This window comes from Melanostigma gelatinosum (assembly GCF_949748355.1).
Source record: "Melanostigma gelatinosum genome assembly, chromosome: 10".
Classification (NCBI taxonomy): Eukaryota; Metazoa; Chordata; class Actinopteri; order Perciformes; family Zoarcidae; genus Melanostigma; species Melanostigma gelatinosum.
In genome coordinates, this window is record NC_136643.1 from 15,732,832 (window position 1) to 15,751,492 (window position 18,661).

Sequence of the window (18,661 nt, forward strand, 5' to 3'; positions counted from 1 at the left end):
TCCTTAATATGAGTGATGACAAACCTTTCCAATGTACTGCTCCTGGGTGTGGACAGGTAAGTCATCTCTGTTATCGTGAATGTTATTGTGCCACTGTTTTATATTACCCTGTATGTAGACAGACCTGAGGCTGGATCAACCTCCCTGGGAAAATGCACCATGTGAGCACAATACGAACTAAAATAATAAAGTGTGATCGCTAGAGTTTCAACCTGGGGCTCCTGGGACTGATATGCGCGGAAGTTCACTGGCTTTGATTTTAGATATACTGAGCAGGCAACCCCTTAACCCTCCAATATAATTGCTAAACGGCAAACGGACGTTCTGAACCTTTTCCACGGAGATCCTGTTTGATTGTTCTTTCTGTTCTGACCGTACAAAGAGATTCACAAATGAGGACCACTTGGCTGTCCACAAGCACAAACATGAGATGACCCTGAAGTTTGGCCCTGCAAGGAACGACAGTGCCATCATTGCTGGTAAGTGCTCTTGATGTTGAGATGTGTTGATGTCATTCATACTTTACATTGCAGTCTTGGTTCTGATGGTTTTCCTCCATTTGCAGACCAAACACCGACACCTACCCGCTTTTTGAAGAACTGCGAGGAGGTCGGACTCTTCAATGAACTTGCAAGTCCGTTCGACCACGACTTCAAGAAAGCGAGTGAATATGACATTAAAAAGGTGGTTGTCGTTGCCAGACTTCTTGTCAGCAGATCATCTCACTTCTACATATTATCATTGATATCACTGATCTGTTTCATTGAGATGATTTATTCTTATCTTTCTGTAGTTACCATTGGATTTGTCACCTCTTGCGACGCCTACCATCCGCAACAAAAATGATGCGCCCACAGCTATGGAGGCACATCGAGACAGCCCACTGCCTCACCCCGAATCTACCACGAACGATGACAAGGTACAGCCTTTGAGTGAGCTGTTTGCAGTGTTTGTGCTCATCATGGAGCGTATACATGATGTCACGAGGAGTGAAGAACAAGGCGTACTCTTGTGATTGGCGTTATTCTCTGGAATTACACGTGTGAATATGAACGTGATAAGTGATCAGATTATTTGCTTGTTTCAGTTTGACTTTGTCTCAACTTCCATGAAAAGAAGCTAACAGTACTGCACGAAATGATTGTCTGGAGAAATTCATTGGATGTATTAGATGACTAATACGCTTCCATGTGTTTAGCGCTTTTATTCCTAATATTGAGAAGAATACGGTGACATGTGGCCTTCATTTTATCATAAGAAGTGATTCACTTAAACAGGGTTGTAACGGTATACAGCGGCATTAACAAGTACATGTGCTTATCTACAGTATTGATAAAAAAAACCTCAGTATTTATTAGTTGTTAATAATCAAATGGCGTTATTGTGTTAATGTTATTTTTGTATATTTTAACATGCTAGTGCTGCTAACACGTAAGCCAGCATGCTTCCGTTATAAAACATGTTCTGTTTTCAATCCTTTTAAGGATCATTGTAACTGGTAATAATGATAAAGATGATTATAACCATAAGAAGAAGAAGAATAGCGTTCTTACATCCTGAAAATATTAGCGGTGAGATTTTCTGAGATGGTTCTCATACCGTTACAACCCTTCTTAACAATCTGGTGTTCATTAAATACTTCCTGCAGCTAAGGTTTTGTATGATGTTTTCAGGATTTATCTTTGCAGCCAGCCTCACTGCCAACATCCACTATAGTGCATCCTGCATCCCTCCAAGTTCCCAATGTACTTCTAGCAACCTCAGAGGCTAATGTTGTAATACAGCAAGCTCTCCCATCACCAACATCTAGCTCTGTTATTACCCAAGTCCCATCCACTAATAGGCCTGTAGTGTAAGTAACTCAAAACATTTTTTTTTTTTTTTTTTTAAATCATGGTTTTACTAAGTCATCTTTTTTAAATATTTGTGCAGTTTCGTTTTGGTGAGCTCATATTTCATGAGGCATGTGCTTGTTTTTGTTTTTTCATTTATTTGCACTCTGAAGGAATTTTTTTGTGGCTGTAGACCTCATAAGTCTCGTCTTCAAGAATGACATCGACAATGCTCAGATATAGATTCATAGCTCCAGTTCAAATTCTGAAGAAAATTAAACAATCAAAGGGGTTTCCACATAATGATCTGTCCCTGTATCAGGCCTTCATTCACCTGTAAAGTGTATTGAGCCTCTTTTTATTTGATCAAAGACGCAGTAAGGTAGGAGTATTGTTGTAGAACACGGACAGTGTTCAGTGAAGCACAAGCTCTCCAGATTGTGTATACATGTGAGATATCCATTGTCATCATCAATTGCCTGTGAAATGGAGCTCCAGCTATAGAAACTTTCACAGGTCAAAGAAAAGATAAATTGGACTTGTTTAAAAATCTGTCTGAACAATTATGTTTGCAGTGACGCACGGATACAAATTATGTTTTATTCTAAATCTGTCGAGCAGAGTCTCGCTGGGCCCATAATTAATAAGCAAAGTAATGATCAATGAAAGGACCCAGTTTGTAGAACATGAAGATTTTCCTTTTTAGATTTTGGGAGTAAAATATGCTTCAAACACACAGATGATTTGGTGGAAATCCCACGTGTTTTACCGAACCACAAGTCCACATCTGGGCAACACTGATGTCACTTATGGGGTCTAATGTGATGACAGAGTATGTGTTCTAATAATCTTGCTTCAACCTGTTTTGCGACAGGTGTGTTTTTGAGTTGTTCCACTTTATTTTCCGTGAGTCGTTGCCTGATTGTGACATTATGCTGGTGTATTAGTAGCCGCCCTTGTTTTTAATTTGCGAACAGATTTCGTTTTGTGTGTTAATCACAAAGTTGTTTTGTTTGTTTCCCTCACTGGGATTTCTTCTCTCTCCCCCTCCAGCCCGGTGTCTGGCACCTTCCCTGTGCTCCTACAGCTGCCTAACGGTCAGACCATGCCGGTTGCTATACCTGCGACCTCAAGTGTACATATTCCAACTACGATCCCTGTGAGTTCGCTGTTTGTTACATTATGTTGATGTTGTTTTGCTGAAAGCAGCATTTTGAAAGTTGTATGATAATTTAATGACTGTTTTGAACAAATAATGATGTCGGTAACGAGTGTTTGCAGACAAAACGGTCTCACCCGGAGGTCAGTTTAGTGGCTCATGGAACTGTAAATGTTAACGTTTCCTTTATTCTGAGCAGTTTAAAGACGTCTCATTCATATTGGCTTGAAAGTCGAGCTTCACAATTCATTTTTGACTTAGTGAAAACAGCAGACCGTCCATTCAGTAGCTGCTTCTGGACCTTTCTACCCGATCACAAAGCTTCAGAACAGCCACTAAATGAACCTTGAGGGGAGATTGTGTTGTCGACTGTCGTTTTCACAAACCTCAATGAACTAACTGATGGGGGAAAAAAGCATATTTTTCCTTAAGCAGGGCAACTTTAGACAACTATATTTTAGTCCAGTGTGTAGAACAACGAAATCACTAGATTGTATCGAATAACTCACAAGTTTGCCGTTTGTTAATCACATTTTTTAATTTGGGATGTTGTTCGGACAATCGTTCACATCAGTGAAAATTGAAGTCCTTCCAAAAGGGACATTTAGAATACACTTATCCTGTAGCGATACATTCATACCACAAATTGTCTTCGCTCTACTTGGACAGAGGGATTGTTTACACCTTTGGCATCTCAGATTTGGCAGTGAAGTCAGAGCTCCAGCGGTTGTGGGAGGTAATGGACTTAAGAGTACAACTGTGTGTCACAGTGGCAAAGACACAGGATTTGACCGAGGCACAGCGGGCTCCGGTCCAGCACGCTTCACTACTATTTGTCCTTGTGCAATTAGAATCAACGCTCTTGATTTCTGGCAGAGCAGATAGATGATACTACTAATGTGTTTTGCTAACCAATTATAACAGATGTAGGAAATCTCATACAGGAGATATGTTTGTAAATCAAGGTCTTTGGAATTTCTTTGTGGGAGCTTGTCTTGTTGTTCACTGTAGTCCTGGTTGTCTGTGTGGAACACTGAGCAGCAGATGATTATCTCCTGATAGCAGCACAGCAGGGGAAAAAAACCTCTATCTTCCCAGTCTGTGGGGAATGGGAAAGCCGTTGACAAGTAGAGGAGGGCAAAAGTAGACGGAGAACATAAGCCACCAGTGGGGCTTTCACTCGATCATAACCCCCACCCCCCCCCCCCCCCCTTTTCTTTCTCTCCCTCTCCACCTCTCCCCACCTCCCTCTGTCTCATTGTCAGCGGCTGCGAGATGAGGGCCTGGCTCTGGCCTTCTAACTCGTGTCTCTCCGTCCTCTCCTCAGCTTCCCCGCCCATATGCTCTCACGGAGGCAGGCAGAGGTTCATTAGCGTGCACACGGCATCTCCATGTGGCGCTGCCTCCACAAAATAACAGGCCATCCAACCTAATGAGGCTGAGATATGAGGAAACTCTGAGAGCCTGCCGCGACTGTGTTTGTGTTATGTGCGAGCGTTTGTGTCTTTTTTTTAACAGCAGAAGACAAATCTTCTCCGTGCTGATCTGTCTCTTTGTCTCTGCCGTCAGCTTGTCAGACCTGTCACCATAGTGCCTAACGTCCCCGGGATCCCAGGACCTCCCTCGCCACAGCCCGCCCAATCAGAAGCGAAACTGGTATTAACCATCTCTTCTTTTACATCAAATATTATTTCCATGTTGAGTCTGTCATTTCCCATCTGAGAGGGATAATAACAACCAAAGTAATGAGGGAGCCTGACGATAAGACATCATTCCTTCACCAGACGAGGGCGCTAGTGACAGGTTGGGTCTGAAGTGGTCCAAAGACAGTTTTTATTTATTTATTTGTATTCCCCTTTTATCAATTGACTTTCCATCTGGATTTTACCGCCTAATATTTCTTTGAAATTTGATTTGTATTTACTGATTTATAGCGTTGCAACGATTAGTTGATTAACTGATAAGTGCGAAAATTATTTTAGTCATTTCTTTTTAAGCAAAATGCTAAATATTTAGTGCTTCTAGCTTCTTTTACAATAAAGATAGTAATAATAACTTTATTTGTAGAGCAACTTTTATGGTAAGCTACAGTCCCAAGTTCCTCATAAACAAGTTTTAAAATAGTCATTGATCAAAAATAAAAATGAAAATAAACCATTACAATAATGCATGCATTTAATGCTTTGCTATCTTTGGGTTTCGGACTGTTAGTCGGGGAAATTATAACAGGCATTTTTCACTATTTTGTGACAGTTAATTGTGAAAATGATCTGCAGATGAATCGATAATGTGTGGGAGAAGCTGGTCATAACAGTCTTGCAACTAACTGGGTCCTCCTGTATACAAAGTGAAGGTTGAAGTGCAGGGATATGAAGTGCTTGGAGGGAGATCAGTGGCAATGTGATGAAGCACGGATCACAGAACCTGTAAGTGTTCGCAGCATGCCCCGCCTGTGGAAATTAACAGATACACTGCAGGTGTAGAGGAGGTGTGTGTGTGTTTATGTGTGTGTCGGAGGGAAGGATTGATCCTGACTGGCGAGGAAGGAGTGAAGGGAGGAGGAGGGCACGGGGTTGTCGGGGATCATGGGGTACGAAGATGACAAACGGGGAGACAGCGTTGTGCTCAGCACGCCGACACCGGGGCCAACCGGCGGGGGCTACCAGCGAAAGCCAGCTGGGGGCATCCTGGCACACGCTCAGCAAGGCACATTAAGTCGGCCTCGCCCTGCATGGAACCTTTTGTTCAGCAGAATCCTGCCCCCCCCCCCCCCCCCCCCCCCCATCTTCTCACTCCGGCACCTCCCACCGCACTCAGCTCATCAGCAAACACCTAATGAGCCCGCGTCAAGAAAACAGACCCCCGCTCAACCTGCCTGCTCCCCGCCCCCACCATTCTCTCAGGGGGCGCAGAGACGGCACTTTACAAGGACTGATGATGCTGCAAAGACCACAATAATGATAATTAACTTGCTGAATTTAGAAGATTATGCTGTTAATTAGTTGCAAAATAAAGATAAGTAATATAGTAGCAGATGGTTGAATAACACCCATGAGATGGAGGGTTATTACACTGATGAGGTTTCCGTGGCAGAGATGAAATATGAATCTGACTGGCGTTCCCCTCTTTCTATGGGCCATTCCAAGAGAATAATATCCTGTTTCTGCCAGAAGAGCTTCTGGAAGGGTATTACACGATAAACTAATTTGGTAGATAGATTGGTCTGGCAAAGGTAGTTGTTACAATAATGCGGCCCTCTGTTTTCTCATGTAAATGTATTCCCTCTCACTTTGTCATGGCTTCGAAAGGCTCATTCACTTTCACCTTGTTTGATACTCGAGGAGCTGGCCTGTGAATCGTGAACACTGTCTGCAGAGATGTAGTTTCTGTGAATGGGCCGTGTTATGTGTGGCGTTTGCGGTCCCAGTCGATGTTCAAAAAAAGAGCGTTTTTTTTAATAGTTTGAGTCACATTATGTGCCATCCATCACCTTTGGTGTTCAGATAACATCACGCCCTAAACATGCTAAATACAAGTGAGGAGTGTGTCCCATGCTTCATCAGATCGTTTTTAAAATGTGTTAAAGTTTCTTTACGGGTTTTCAGGATTTCTTTCAATTCTTATTTATTCGATTGTTTTTCATTTTTCAGCATCATATTTCATAATCTTAATTCGGGGGTATGGGATACTAAAGCACTTGTAGAAGTAGGATATTTCCCATGATCTAGTAACCATCTGTATTCATAATGTCAGCAGTTATGCCTCTCTTCTTGTTCTCTGCTGACTGCTGGTAACCCAGTATGTTCGTCTGTTCACTCTCATACTATAATAGGTCTGATCGTTAGCCATCTTTAGGTAACCCTTTCCTCAACTTCACACTATTCCAGGTGTAAATCATAGTCAGTGAAAACACACTGATACTCTGTACAAAACTGTCTCTTCTTTGCCGTGTCAACATCTGAATATAGTTCTCCTCTTGTAATAACCGTGTCATGACTGTTTTCCTCATGCTGAATTCTCCTCCCAGAAACTGAAAATCACGTTAAGCCAGCAGCTTCCTCAGGTAACCAACGGAAATGCTGTTGAAGTCCAGAGCAGCGCCGTGACCCACACCGCTGCTCCCACTTCTCCTGCTCCGACCCGAGCCCCGACTCCGGCCCCCATCGCGGTCCGAACTCCTCCTCACCTGCCCACGACTGAGGAGCCTTCCCCCCATTCCCTTCAGCAGCCAGCCACCTCCACCACAGAGACACCTGTAAGTACCCACTGCTGCAGTACGAGTGTTTCAGCATAGTTCTATAGAGACGTCTTTGTTTGTGTCTGTAATCTGTGGGTATGCTTCCATGCAGGACTACTGCAGGTATACAGTAGGGCTACATATTCAACTTCAGTAGTTTTTTTTGTATTGACTGAAGTGTACCTGTAATGTCAAGTACCGACATACAGTTGTTGTTTTATCAGATAGTGATTCAAACAATTTGTTCAAGTTTAAACCTATTTATTTAGGCGCATTTCTTGTATGGCAGCTTGTTTTCAGATGACATTTTGAGACTTTTATTTCAATCAAATAAAAAAAAGGTATTCTCAGTAAAGGTATGTTTTTGCTGTTTGAACCAAAATAAGTATTGTGTCAACAGAAGAATCCGAAATCACTAGCGAGCCTGAAGGTGTGAAGGATACTTCATTGTACTCGTTCGCTTTCTCGCTGTTCGCTTCCAGCAAACTCTGACAATCATTCCCGCCCACTTATACAATATTTCATAAACACAACAGCATCACATGGCAGGTGTTTACACACGATTGCCTTTTTTTTGTGTAAACCAAGATGTCAAATGTATTACTTTCTGAAATGACTGTCCTATTCATCATCTAAAGTCAACAAACCTGAGTACATAATGTGATTAGTGACAGTAACCAGTATTTCACAAGTATCAACCACATTTCAGTTACTCAGTATGCAAAATACAATGATGTCAGCAGCACATTACACATGTGGTGGTGCTGTTGTTTTGCCAGTTATTGGTTACTATTATTATGATTATTTATTGTTCAGGCTTCTCCAGCGCCCCCTGCGCCAAACCCCCCAAGCACCGGGGGTCGCCGGCGCAGAACCACAAGTGAAAACCCCGATGAGAAGCGGCGCAAGTTTCTGGAGCGTAACAGGGCGGCAGCCTCTCGCTGTAGGCAGAAGAGGAAAGTGTGGGTCTCGTCTCTGGAGAGGAAGGCTGATGATCTCAACTCCATGAACGGACAACTACAGGTGCGCTTTACCTCCCCCCCCCCCAGCTACTGCATGTAACAACAGCCACCTCGTCTGTCTTTGTTTTGTACTCTTATGCATCGATGTGTCAGTTGGTGTATGTTCGTATGCACGCGTATGTCTGTTTATCACCATGTGCTGTTGTTGTAAGCGCGTGTACACAGACTCTTCCCTTCTGTGGTGATGAAGTCATTAAAGCCGATTAAGAAGAGCTGCCGTGTGACAGCGGCGGCATGTGAGCCCTTTACATCGATATGTCCCTGTCAATAAAGATGTATCCTCCAGATGTCAGCCGCGCACAAGCGTGTCTTCGCTTCTGTCTCAGCAGTTTACTGAATGGCCTCAAAAATCTCCGAGGGAAAGGTGTCTTTTTGAACCTTCATTTTGCTGCAAGCAATTAGGATCTGATGCTGACAAGTTCGAAACAGTTCATGTATCCGCTGTCTCTGTTGATAAGTGTGAGCCGGGGGTGCGGCACATCGGTGTTCCAGACAATTAAATGAGATGTGGTGTTTATTTGCTCACTGTCTTATTTTCCCGATGAAAGCAGAGTAAGATGTGGAAGGTGGAGGAGGGGGAAAGACAGCAATGTAAAGAATTAGGTTCACGTCGTTAATATCCGGTTCAAAAACACTTGTCATGAGTGTGCTTTGTGAAATGGTATTTGAATATAGTTAGATGAATAGGTGAGTATATGAGGTAATAAACAGGGCATTGCAGTTAACTACAAAGAAGGGAACAACATGTGGCAGAAGATAAAAGGGCGCTTTATATAATCAGCGGTGCAGTTTTTGTAAAAACACAAACAAAAAACACCAAATAAAACTTGCTGACATGGCCCAGCTGATCAGTGAAACTGCCTCTAATGATGCACAATTATTTTAACATCATCCTTAACTGGCTTTTTAACGAGATGTCAGAGCAGGCAGCTCACAGCGTCACCCGAGGCCCGTTTGCTCAATTTTGATTAATTCACAAAGTTAGAAACAGGTTTAACTCTCAAAAATCCAGTTTAAACTTCCAGGTATGATGCGATGTGAGGTCACTGTGGCCGTTACCAAACACGGTGCTTTCACTGCTAAGCTGCAAAATGAGTTTGGTGGCTTTTGCATCCGACTCATGAATCAGCATTTCGTAATGCATGTTAACATGTCGGACGTGTGCTTCCCATGTCAGAGTTGAGGGAGAGATTCAAAGGAAGGTGTTTATATTGGCTGTAAATGGCAGCAGTCCTGTTGAAAACCCAGTAAATATGGCTTTAGCGACATGTGATGCGTACGCTTCTCTTCCAGCTGTGTTTAAATCTGTCTTACAATAGCGCAGCCCTGCCAACACTAAACAGATGGAATCAAATAAATTGGCTGCTTTTAAACTAATGGATTAAGCCGCCCATATTCCTTTAAAAGAAAAGAGAAGGAGCTTAAATCTGCCATTGGGTGTTCTGCGGGCCCCTGGCCGCTCTAAATCCAGTTAAAGTCACCTTCAGCGTAATGTGGCCCTATTTTACGAGATGTAGAAATCCTCCGCTCCCTCGGGAGCTGTATAACGACACAAGAGTGTAAATCTCAGCGGCATCTGCAAAGTTGTGCGGGGGGGGGAATCCGAACAGCTCACTTCTGACAAATGTGCTGGTCGGAAGCCAGTGAAGGCCTCTAATTATTGTGCAGAAAATAAATGAATGAAGAAGCGCGTCGTACTTTTATTCTGAGTTCACTGAAACGTTAAAGATATGTTTGAGATAACGTAGAAACAGTGTTATCGTTGCATAGTTCGTCCACCGGAGAGCACTGACATGTTTATTTTCTAACTGTAAAATGCGTCGCTTAGTGTATCTTGGTCACAATGTTTGTGGTGCATATGTTTATGTTAAAAAAAATACTAATGGATGTTAAATCGACTTTTGTAACTCTCAAATGTCAGTGTCAGTATTGACCAAATCAAAATCAAGAAATCGGACCTTTTATCTGGTTTTGGAAAATCATTATACGCACATGTCACCTGTTTGTCTTTGAGCTGTAATCTAATGTACTGTATGCTCCAGACAGAGGGTTTTATTGAGGGCTGTTGTGTGTGTGTCTCCTCTCTCTCTCTCAAAGAGTGAAGTCTCCCTGCTGAGAAACGAAGTGGCTCAGCTGAAGCAGCTTCTTCTGGCTCATAAAGATTGCCCTGTAACCGCCATGCAGAAGAAATCTGGCTATCACAGTGAGTAATGCTCCATTATTCTCAGCCCGAGGCTTCCGGTGAAAGGCTTCTAAAATGAGCTCCGGCTAACCACTGGAATGTCATGTCTTACTTATGGCCAAACAGAAAAGGCTACTGACATATTGGATCCCATTTAAAACAAAAAAACTTTTCAAAAGTGAAGACATTTTATAGGCGGTGTAGTTCCAGACAAATGCTCCCTGGCGTCAGTGTCCCGAGTCTTTTCAAGAGGACACAGGTGGTATCCACAGGAAACCAATTGTTTCCTCCTCAGTTGACACCTAAATAAACATTTGTCAGATGAAACTAGATGTCTGCAGGAAGGATGTTGAGAAACCAAATGCTTGGATTGTAAAGAAGTGGATAAGTAACACCCTAACCACACAACGATCATGAACCACTTTTAACACACAAGAAGATTCTGCCGTCTGCAGCCTCTTCATTTACACTTCCTGTTGTCAGCCTGCACACCGTCGTCTCCATGCGCCAGTTCTTGTTCATCGCGTGGTCTCATTTAGAATTATATCACCGATATTTCTTCGTTTCCCGCGACCGGGGGGCTCTTGTCATTCAGATTTTCCCCGGCCATAACTCAGCTTCCCCTCACAGATGAGCCAGAATGCAACGAGAACAAGTGGCGCTCCAAGCCACTTCTCCACTGCGCTCCGAGCGTCTCCGCTGACTTGTATTGACAATGATTGCCTCTGAAATGAGTCCATTAAAGCAGCAAGCTTGACAAGACTGCAGAGCATTCTCATGGCGGGGTGTCCACCAAGCTAGGCTGTTCATTATGCATCCCCTTATTGCTAACCATCCCACTGACACACGTCATGCGCATTATGGGACTGCTGGTTCCCAGGCTAGAGTGGGCTGTCAGAGCCGGGTCTCATTTGGTGTCGTCTGGTTTCTTTCTTGAGATCTGCGGATGAAGTGGGTCATCTTTCTCACGTGTTTGCTGAGGATGTTTCTGGACCTTTTGTGAGGGATGACATTTGGAGCACTTTTTACCCTGTTTGGGAAGATAGAACTTCATCCAAATACCCTAGTTTATCAGTTTGGCTCATGAGGGTAGATTCTAGACAAGCCATTTAATGTGAGAATGAAAAGTCTGGTAGAAGAAGAGAAAGAAATAACAATACGTTTGATGTGCCTCCACAGACCTTTTATATCCATTAGTTTCAGTTTTGAGCTCACTTTTTATACTTTGTTTCCAGCTAAATATTTAAGCTCTGTTCACTTCTGCTTTGCAAGTAGTGAAATAGTTTGCTAAAACTACCCAAAGGTTTCAGCTATTTCAACCATCTATCCGGTGTATTTACCTGTAATTCATCACATCCGCTGTAAGCGTCTATTTCAGCCATTTGTCCATTACTTTCAGCTAAAGTGTTCAGATGTCGCCGCTTGCTTGCTAACTCGTTTTAATGCACTTTAAATGGCAACATGTACAGGTGTTACAGCTGATTCAATATTGTTTTAATTGAATCAGAATTTATGTTCTGTTTTTTTCAAATCAGTTGAGCTTCTCCGCGATATTTCCACGTACCTCCTGGCACTTGCATAAATACACCCCGAGGCACGAGTGCCCCTGCTTGGGAATCACTGAAATAATCGATCTTAGCTAATTAGTGAAGCGCATTATTTGATTCTGACTGATCCGTGGCTCACACTCATGTAAAGGCCTCATCAAGCCCCCTTTTTTTTCCTCAATGTTACACATCCCGTAAGGCTACACTGCCCCCCAGGCCTGGTAATACCCTTCATCGTCCTGCCCAGGCGTAGCCATGGCAGGTGGAAGGAAATTGCCCAGACTGCCCCACAAACAAGCCAGGACATGCTTTCACTTGGCACACAAAGCGGTCCATCTGCTTACAAGCGAACCCCACTTCAGAAACCAAGAGAGCAGAAAGAAGCTCTGGCTGCCCCGGGATTACGATATATCAGACAGCCACCCCTTAATGTCGTTAGGAGCGATAATGCTCACTTGAACATGGAACAAAACCACCAAGCTGATTTATTCTGAGGCTGACCTTCTGCACAGTAAAACAGTAAGGGAGTTTATAGCGCTTTGACATTCACTTGCACTAAATCACACGGTCAACGTCCAGTCAAGAAGGCAGATGAGGCCTCTAATGTGAAGACATTTGTATTGCGCTTTAATTGCTTCTTCTTGCTGTGGAATCTGTATTTTACGTTCTAAAATGCAAAACCAAGTCATTAATTACAAAGTGCCATAACAAGTGACTTCATATCATTAACAATATTAATTATCACTGTGCTCCTTATTCCTTTACGGAACAGAGCATGAGAGTAGAGTCTTTTTTTTTTTTTCCCATCAGGATCCAATTAATTCAATGCAACTGCCTAACAGCTGGTGGCATTTCAACTCCAAGTCTTCCCTACTCTCCAGTGTGAGCATCATTAAAATCAGGTGCTGTAATCATCTGTCGCTGCAGTAGTTGGCAAGGTAACAAAAAACAAATGAGAATGCAGTTAGGGATGGGAAACACTGCCACATGCCCCAGAATGTAATGCGCCCTTATGATGTGGGTTTAAAGTGACATTGGAGCTTTAATTAAAGGAAGGGGTGCAGAAGTAGCATTATGGGGATTAATGAAACACCACATACGTCTGATTAGGCCTACACGGCAAAGCTTTCCAAAGCCTTTTTTTCCATATCGGGGTTAATACTGCATGTAAACGGGATATGTAAGAAAATCCAAACGTTAGAATGGTATACGAGCTTCTTCAGCAGGTGTTTTCTCATCTCTTCCCACACAGTCTCCGACAAGGACGAGAGCTGCGAGGAGATGTCCGTCCCCAGCAGCCCCCAGAACGAGGCCATCCAGCACAGCTCCGTCAGCACCTCAAACGGGGTCAGCTCCTCCTCCTCCTCCGCAGCAGCAGCAGCCTCAGCCGCCTCGGCCTCGTCCAGCGGCGCCGCCACCACGTCGGACCAGAGCACAGAGGAGACCCGGTCTCAGCCTTCGGGGAGTTGATCGTCCCCAAGCTGTGCCTGAGCCTCAGAGGAAAGGGATTCTCGCTCATCTTTAGTTTGGACTCTGCTGTTTTCAATGTTTATGTTCGGTCCACTTTGCCTTTTTGAAAATGCAAATGTTGTTTTCATGACTTTAAATAAGCACGATCTTTATGATGAAGTTGAATAAAGGAGTCACTTTTTTCATCATTTGCTTTTCACATTTTGCACATTTTGAGAGATGACGGGTTTACCTTTTTAAGAGTTTTGACAGCTCACATGTTAAGTACTGGCAGCTTTTTAGAAGTCGATTTTAAATACACAAATGTAAACGGCTGAATCGGATTTTAGACTTGACAACTTTTCTGTATTCGCATCGTGTAGTTTGAATGTTCGAGCTCACCTCTGCTTGTAACACTAGTCTTAAGGACGTGAGCTTTTTAGAAACGTGTTATTTCATCAACATTCCACCTGTAGTCTGGTTGTTCCTGAAGCAGTGATTGTAGGATTGCAGTACCTTTTCCATGACTCCATCTCTGTGATGTGGACTTCATTCAGTGCCATTAATGTTTTTGTATGAATTACTTCTGTACATTTTTAATGCCGATTAGCTTGAGTTGACAGTTCTCTCAGATTAAAGGTCTCATGAGACGTAGTTTCTCAGTAAGGAAGTATCTTGTTGTACACTGTCTTTGCTTTATAAGTGACTGTTTATGACTTTAATGCAGAAGAAAATGATGTTGTTTTCACGATTGTAAATCCTCGATGACGTTTTTAGGAAACATTGTAAGTAACATCAGTGATATGTGATCTTTCTAGGTGTGATGTACTTTGGTTTCAGTAGCTGAGCCCTGTTGAACTCTGTGAACAATGTTTCAGTCATTAGGATAGGCCTCTTCCTGACTCCATTTCGTGTCATGTGAAGTTAAAGCATTCGGATGTGAACTGGGATCGCATCGTGTATCTTAGAGTAACACTACCGGTACTACCGCCTGTAAGAATTGTGAGCATTTCATCGTTGAAATAATTGTAGGAAGCAAATCAAACCATGAAGTCAATTTGCCTTTTCTCTTAGTCTGTGCTGGCTTACTACTGTGTAGTTTTACAAGAAGCTAACGCATTGTTTTCAATATGATTTTTTTTTAAATGTATTTATTTAACTGTTATGTGCTATCTGCATGAGGTAATAATTCTCTGCGAGAATTTAACTGTTTCTTGGATAATGTCTCGTTCAGATAAATATCATCAGACAAGTTGTTTCAACTTGAGTTGTAGTTCTAAGTTTATGAAAGCTTTGGTTTTTTTTTTTTTACCATGGCCTAACTGCTAAAAAAGGAATGTGGTACTGTGTTGAAAGTGTACCTGTAACTTGAGAAAGTTCTGTATACAAATTTGAATTGATAAGTTGTTGTAATAAACCTTTTAATATCTCTTTAAATTCCAGCGTTGCGTCCTTTTAATTCCCCAGATGGAAAGAAACTCTGAATATGTGAACAATCACAAATGAATGGCTCAACACTATATTTCTAACAATAAGATGACGTTAATACAAACAAGCCCAGTCCTCCACACAGACCTGCTGTAACAATATCACAGTGTCCCGTTGTAGCTTGCACACAAACCCGCATATTGACTTGAACTCAGGTGCTGAAGTCAGGTCGTAAAGCTGTTTGGTGCTCCAAAGAATATCTTGTGGTGTACTCTGCCACCTTGTGGAAGATATAAAGTTGAGTCTAAGTCATAAGACAAGTAAAGGTATACTGACTGTGTATTTCATAATAACTCTACAACAACAATACTTACAAATATGACATCACAACCACAGTTAACTTTCACCTTTACAGAGTTTGATCGGGGATGTTGGTGTTGTCTCAGTTCTCTGGGCAAAAGTTAACATAAAATAAAAGTAATTAAATATCATCTGCACAATGTTGTTAAATTTACATTTAAAAACATGTTCATAGTGCAGCTAAGTTTGACAACTTTACATACTGCATGGATAGTTTATTTAAAAAGATAATCCATCATATTACATTTGTTGATGATTTGTGTGTAATATCTTGATCTGCAAAGTCACAAATAAATACCTGGCTTGCCGAGAAATTTAGAGTAAAAGTTTAGTATTTTCCTGTGAAGTTTACGTCTGTAAAGTATCGTAAAATAGAAATATTAAAATAAAGTACAAGTACATAAAAACGCTTATTTTCCACCACTTACTACTTACCAGCAAATGAAAAGTAACAATTGTTAGGTGGTACCAATATTTGTATTTCATTTCTTCTCCAAACTGTTTCTTCTGTTTTATTCCATTTTTAGCATGTTTGTTATTTTATACTTTATTTAGTTAGTTCTTTTTAAATCTCACACACACACACACACACACACACACACACACACACACACACACACACACACACACACACACACACACACACACACACACACACACATCCTTGTATATCTTGTCTTCAGGCTTTTGTTATGCAGTATATAAAGCACACTTTGAAGTGCCATGTAATTGAACGGCGCTACACCAACAAACTTGCCTTACTGATCCAACACTGAGCTGCCATTTGTCTTTCCTGTCCACAAAACACAGCTGAAATAAACATTGACAACAACTTGTGTCACTGCTGCCCATAATTACCTGTTACAGTGACTGAAATGTTTATTTGCATCAACTTCTCAAATTACAGTCACATGTGTATACCGTCAAAGTGATTTCCATAAGGAGCTGATTCAACAATCTCCCTTTGCCAGTAATGCAACTGCATTAAAGAGATATAATCTGCATTTCTTCCGTTTTGCACATCAATCATTTTTTTTAGGGCACTGACAAAATGCAGCTCAAATGATTTGAACGAGTCTTTTGATATTCGCTTACATAAATTGCGCAAAAGTGAAACCTGAGCAAAGGATGATCCGCATGACGTTTGCAGGTGCACGTGTCCTGGGGAGGAGGTGCTTAAAGCCTCCTGTGGCAGCAGCAGAAGAGAGAGACCTCTGGTGTGGCGACTGCTGTCCTTGCTGCATCTCACATTAGTATTTTGATATTGTCTTTTTTGTATGTTTTCATGTTAATAAATCCTGCCTATAAGGGCTGCCCAAGGGTGGGACATAACAACGCACTACTAATGTTTCGCTGATGAATACACCAACTCTGAGTGTCCAGCAGGTGGCGGTACAGCCTCACATGGAAGTGCCTGATTTAATGTCTTAATCTCCTTTTTTTATGGTGACATTATTCAGATTACTTTCAGGAGAACTCAAGAAAGAAGCTTTTCAAATTTAAGATGTATTCTAACAAAGTGGATTCAGTTTTTTATTACTTCAACTTTTTCTGTTTTCTATAAAATGTCATTGATAATTAAAAAAGAAGCTCTGCTCTGTCAATCACTTTTGCGTTATTCATGTTGGACTGACACAGATTTTTTTTCCGCCATCACACTGAAGCTGCTGAAGTGCTTAAGTGCGCCGCCCTGATTGGCTGCTGATCACAGGGGGGAGAATTGTAAATGTTACTATGTAGGTCACAGCATTCACAAATAACAACACGTTTGGCTCAATGCTGCATATTTACGAATCTGGAACCGAGTGATGCTACAGTACGGCTCTGCATCTTTGAAGTTGAACCAAAGGGGAGAGAAAAAGCGGAGCATCACAGTAATCATTTTTTCTTTTTCACCTCCACATGCAAACTATTAATTATGATTGTTTGATTAATTAAACTCGCCCCTGGCACACAGCTCTACCTTATTAATTATGCATTCTGTAATGATTTGAATGTTAAGTTTTCATTAATGAATGCATGTTTAGATGTTCTGGCTTCTGCAGCAGGAAGAGAAGCTTTCAGACGGACAGCAGACCCACACATCGTGAAATAAAAAAAGCATCATATTTCAAACAATTATGAACCACACATGGATGTAGAGCCATAACATACGGCAGAGCGTAATTGGGGAAGAATGGAGACAGAAAGAAAGATGGCCACGGTACGAGTTGAGAGTTACCCTCTCGATAATAAGTGGAGCTGATCTGCTGACAGACAGGCTGCTCCAGCTGTTCCCATAATTCGACAGGTATTATGCTTTGGCCCTTAGCAGTCTGCTTCAGCAGACGGGCACATAATTAGGCAAGGATTAAGGCCAAACAGCCACATTTACGTGAATTGTATCATAAATACAAACTGGCTACCCTTTCTCCTTCAGGGGGCAACAGGGGTACATTTTTTAAAAGGCAGAGATTTGCCGAAAAGAAGATGCTTCAGGCCTTGAACTCCAGATTTCACAACAATGAAGACTTTTCCCCCCTGCTGAGGGGTGAGGTTTTTGAACACACACTTTAACCCCTCGTATACCGGGGAGACAGAGATGAAACAGCTTGATTTACATTTAATTCAGATTATGTAAATACACTGGTCGTGTCCCAAACCAAACACAGAGCACAATGTAAGCTGCCTGCAGCACCCGGCAAAGATGGCCTCTATTGTTATTCAAATTTAAGGAATGATGTATTTCTTCTATCCATGGTCTGGGCATTTAATTGAACTCTTGATGGGATATAATATGTTCTCTCTACAAATACTGATAACAACTCATTATTTTCACTTGGCAACCTCCACATACTATCATACTGTGTCTGTTTGCCTTTGCTCTTGATTGGAGGGTCGACTGGGCATGGCATCTGGCTCTGCCAGTGCATCTATTTAACAGTATTATAGGGGTGTATCAGCTCAGCTATCACTGAGGGAACTGCACGGGTAGAGGCAAATCCCCAGTGGGCATGTCCCCGTGCATTGAGTGAGTTCGACTCTGCCAATCCCTCCCCTGGGCACTCCCCGGTGCTTCTGGAGGCACCAGGACGTCTCCTCCATTAGCCTCCACTGGCATTAGCATTCATGAAGTATATTCATGGCAGTAGGCATACTGTACAATGCATACTGTATGTGCAAAGTCTTACTCTGTTACTCAATTTTGTTTCCCATGTGAATTTGCTTATTGTGTTATCAATATTTGATCGTGGTCCACTCTACTCTCTATGCTGACGGGTTATAAAACAGTGGGCTCCCTTCCCCCAATAGAAGCAAGACATCCAGTCTGAAATATTCACATTGTTGTTTTGTATTGTTTCCATTGACTGTAGGCATTTTGCATTGTTCGAGTTTGTGTCTCTTTGTAGTTGTTTTGTGCATCTCTTTGTGGTTGTTTTGTGTTTATTTTGCATGTCTTTGCTGT

At 42.1% G+C, this 18,661-nt stretch overlaps 2 protein-coding genes across 2 annotated transcripts; both read left to right on the forward strand.

Annotated features, from left to right (window-relative positions):
• LOC306783622 (cyclic AMP-dependent transcription factor ATF-2-like) lies at nucleotides 1-1,856 on the forward strand (the record flags this gene model as incomplete). Its single annotated transcript, XM_079277336.1, has 5 exons — nucleotides 1-56; nucleotides 383-479; nucleotides 566-684; nucleotides 794-919; nucleotides 1,674-1,856. Exons 1-5 carry the CDS (start codon nucleotides 9-11, stop codon nucleotides 1,854-1,856), a joined length of 573 nt encoding a protein of 190 aa, XP_079133462.1. The 5' UTR covers nucleotides 1-8.
• atf2 (activating transcription factor 2) lies at nucleotides 1,779-14,799 on the forward strand. Its single transcript, XM_079277335.1, has 7 exons — nucleotides 1,779-1,852; nucleotides 2,886-2,991; nucleotides 4,561-4,647; nucleotides 7,019-7,246; nucleotides 8,045-8,251; nucleotides 10,348-10,453; nucleotides 13,232-14,799. The coding sequence occupies exons 2-7, from the start codon at nucleotides 2,938-2,940 to the stop codon at nucleotides 13,447-13,449; spliced, it is 900 nt and encodes a 299-aa protein (XP_079133461.1). The 5' UTR covers nucleotides 1,779-1,852; nucleotides 2,886-2,937; the 3' UTR covers nucleotides 13,450-14,799.
• Nucleotides 14,800-18,661: the final 3,862 nt, after the last annotated feature.

Excerpts from the sequence above, each read along its gene's own strand:
- atf2 (XM_079277335.1), top strand. The coding sequence starts at position 2,938 with ATGCCGGTTGCTATACCTGCGACCTCAAGTGTACATATTCCAACTACG. Across the intron at positions 7,247-8,044 it reads CCTCCACCACAGAGACACCT|GCTTCTCCAGCGCCCCCTGC; the intron begins GTAAGTACCCAC and ends TTTATTGTTCAG. Across the intron at positions 8,252-10,347 it reads CCATGAACGGACAACTACAG|AGTGAAGTCTCCCTGCTGAG; the intron begins GTGCGCTTTACC and ends TCTCTCTCAAAG.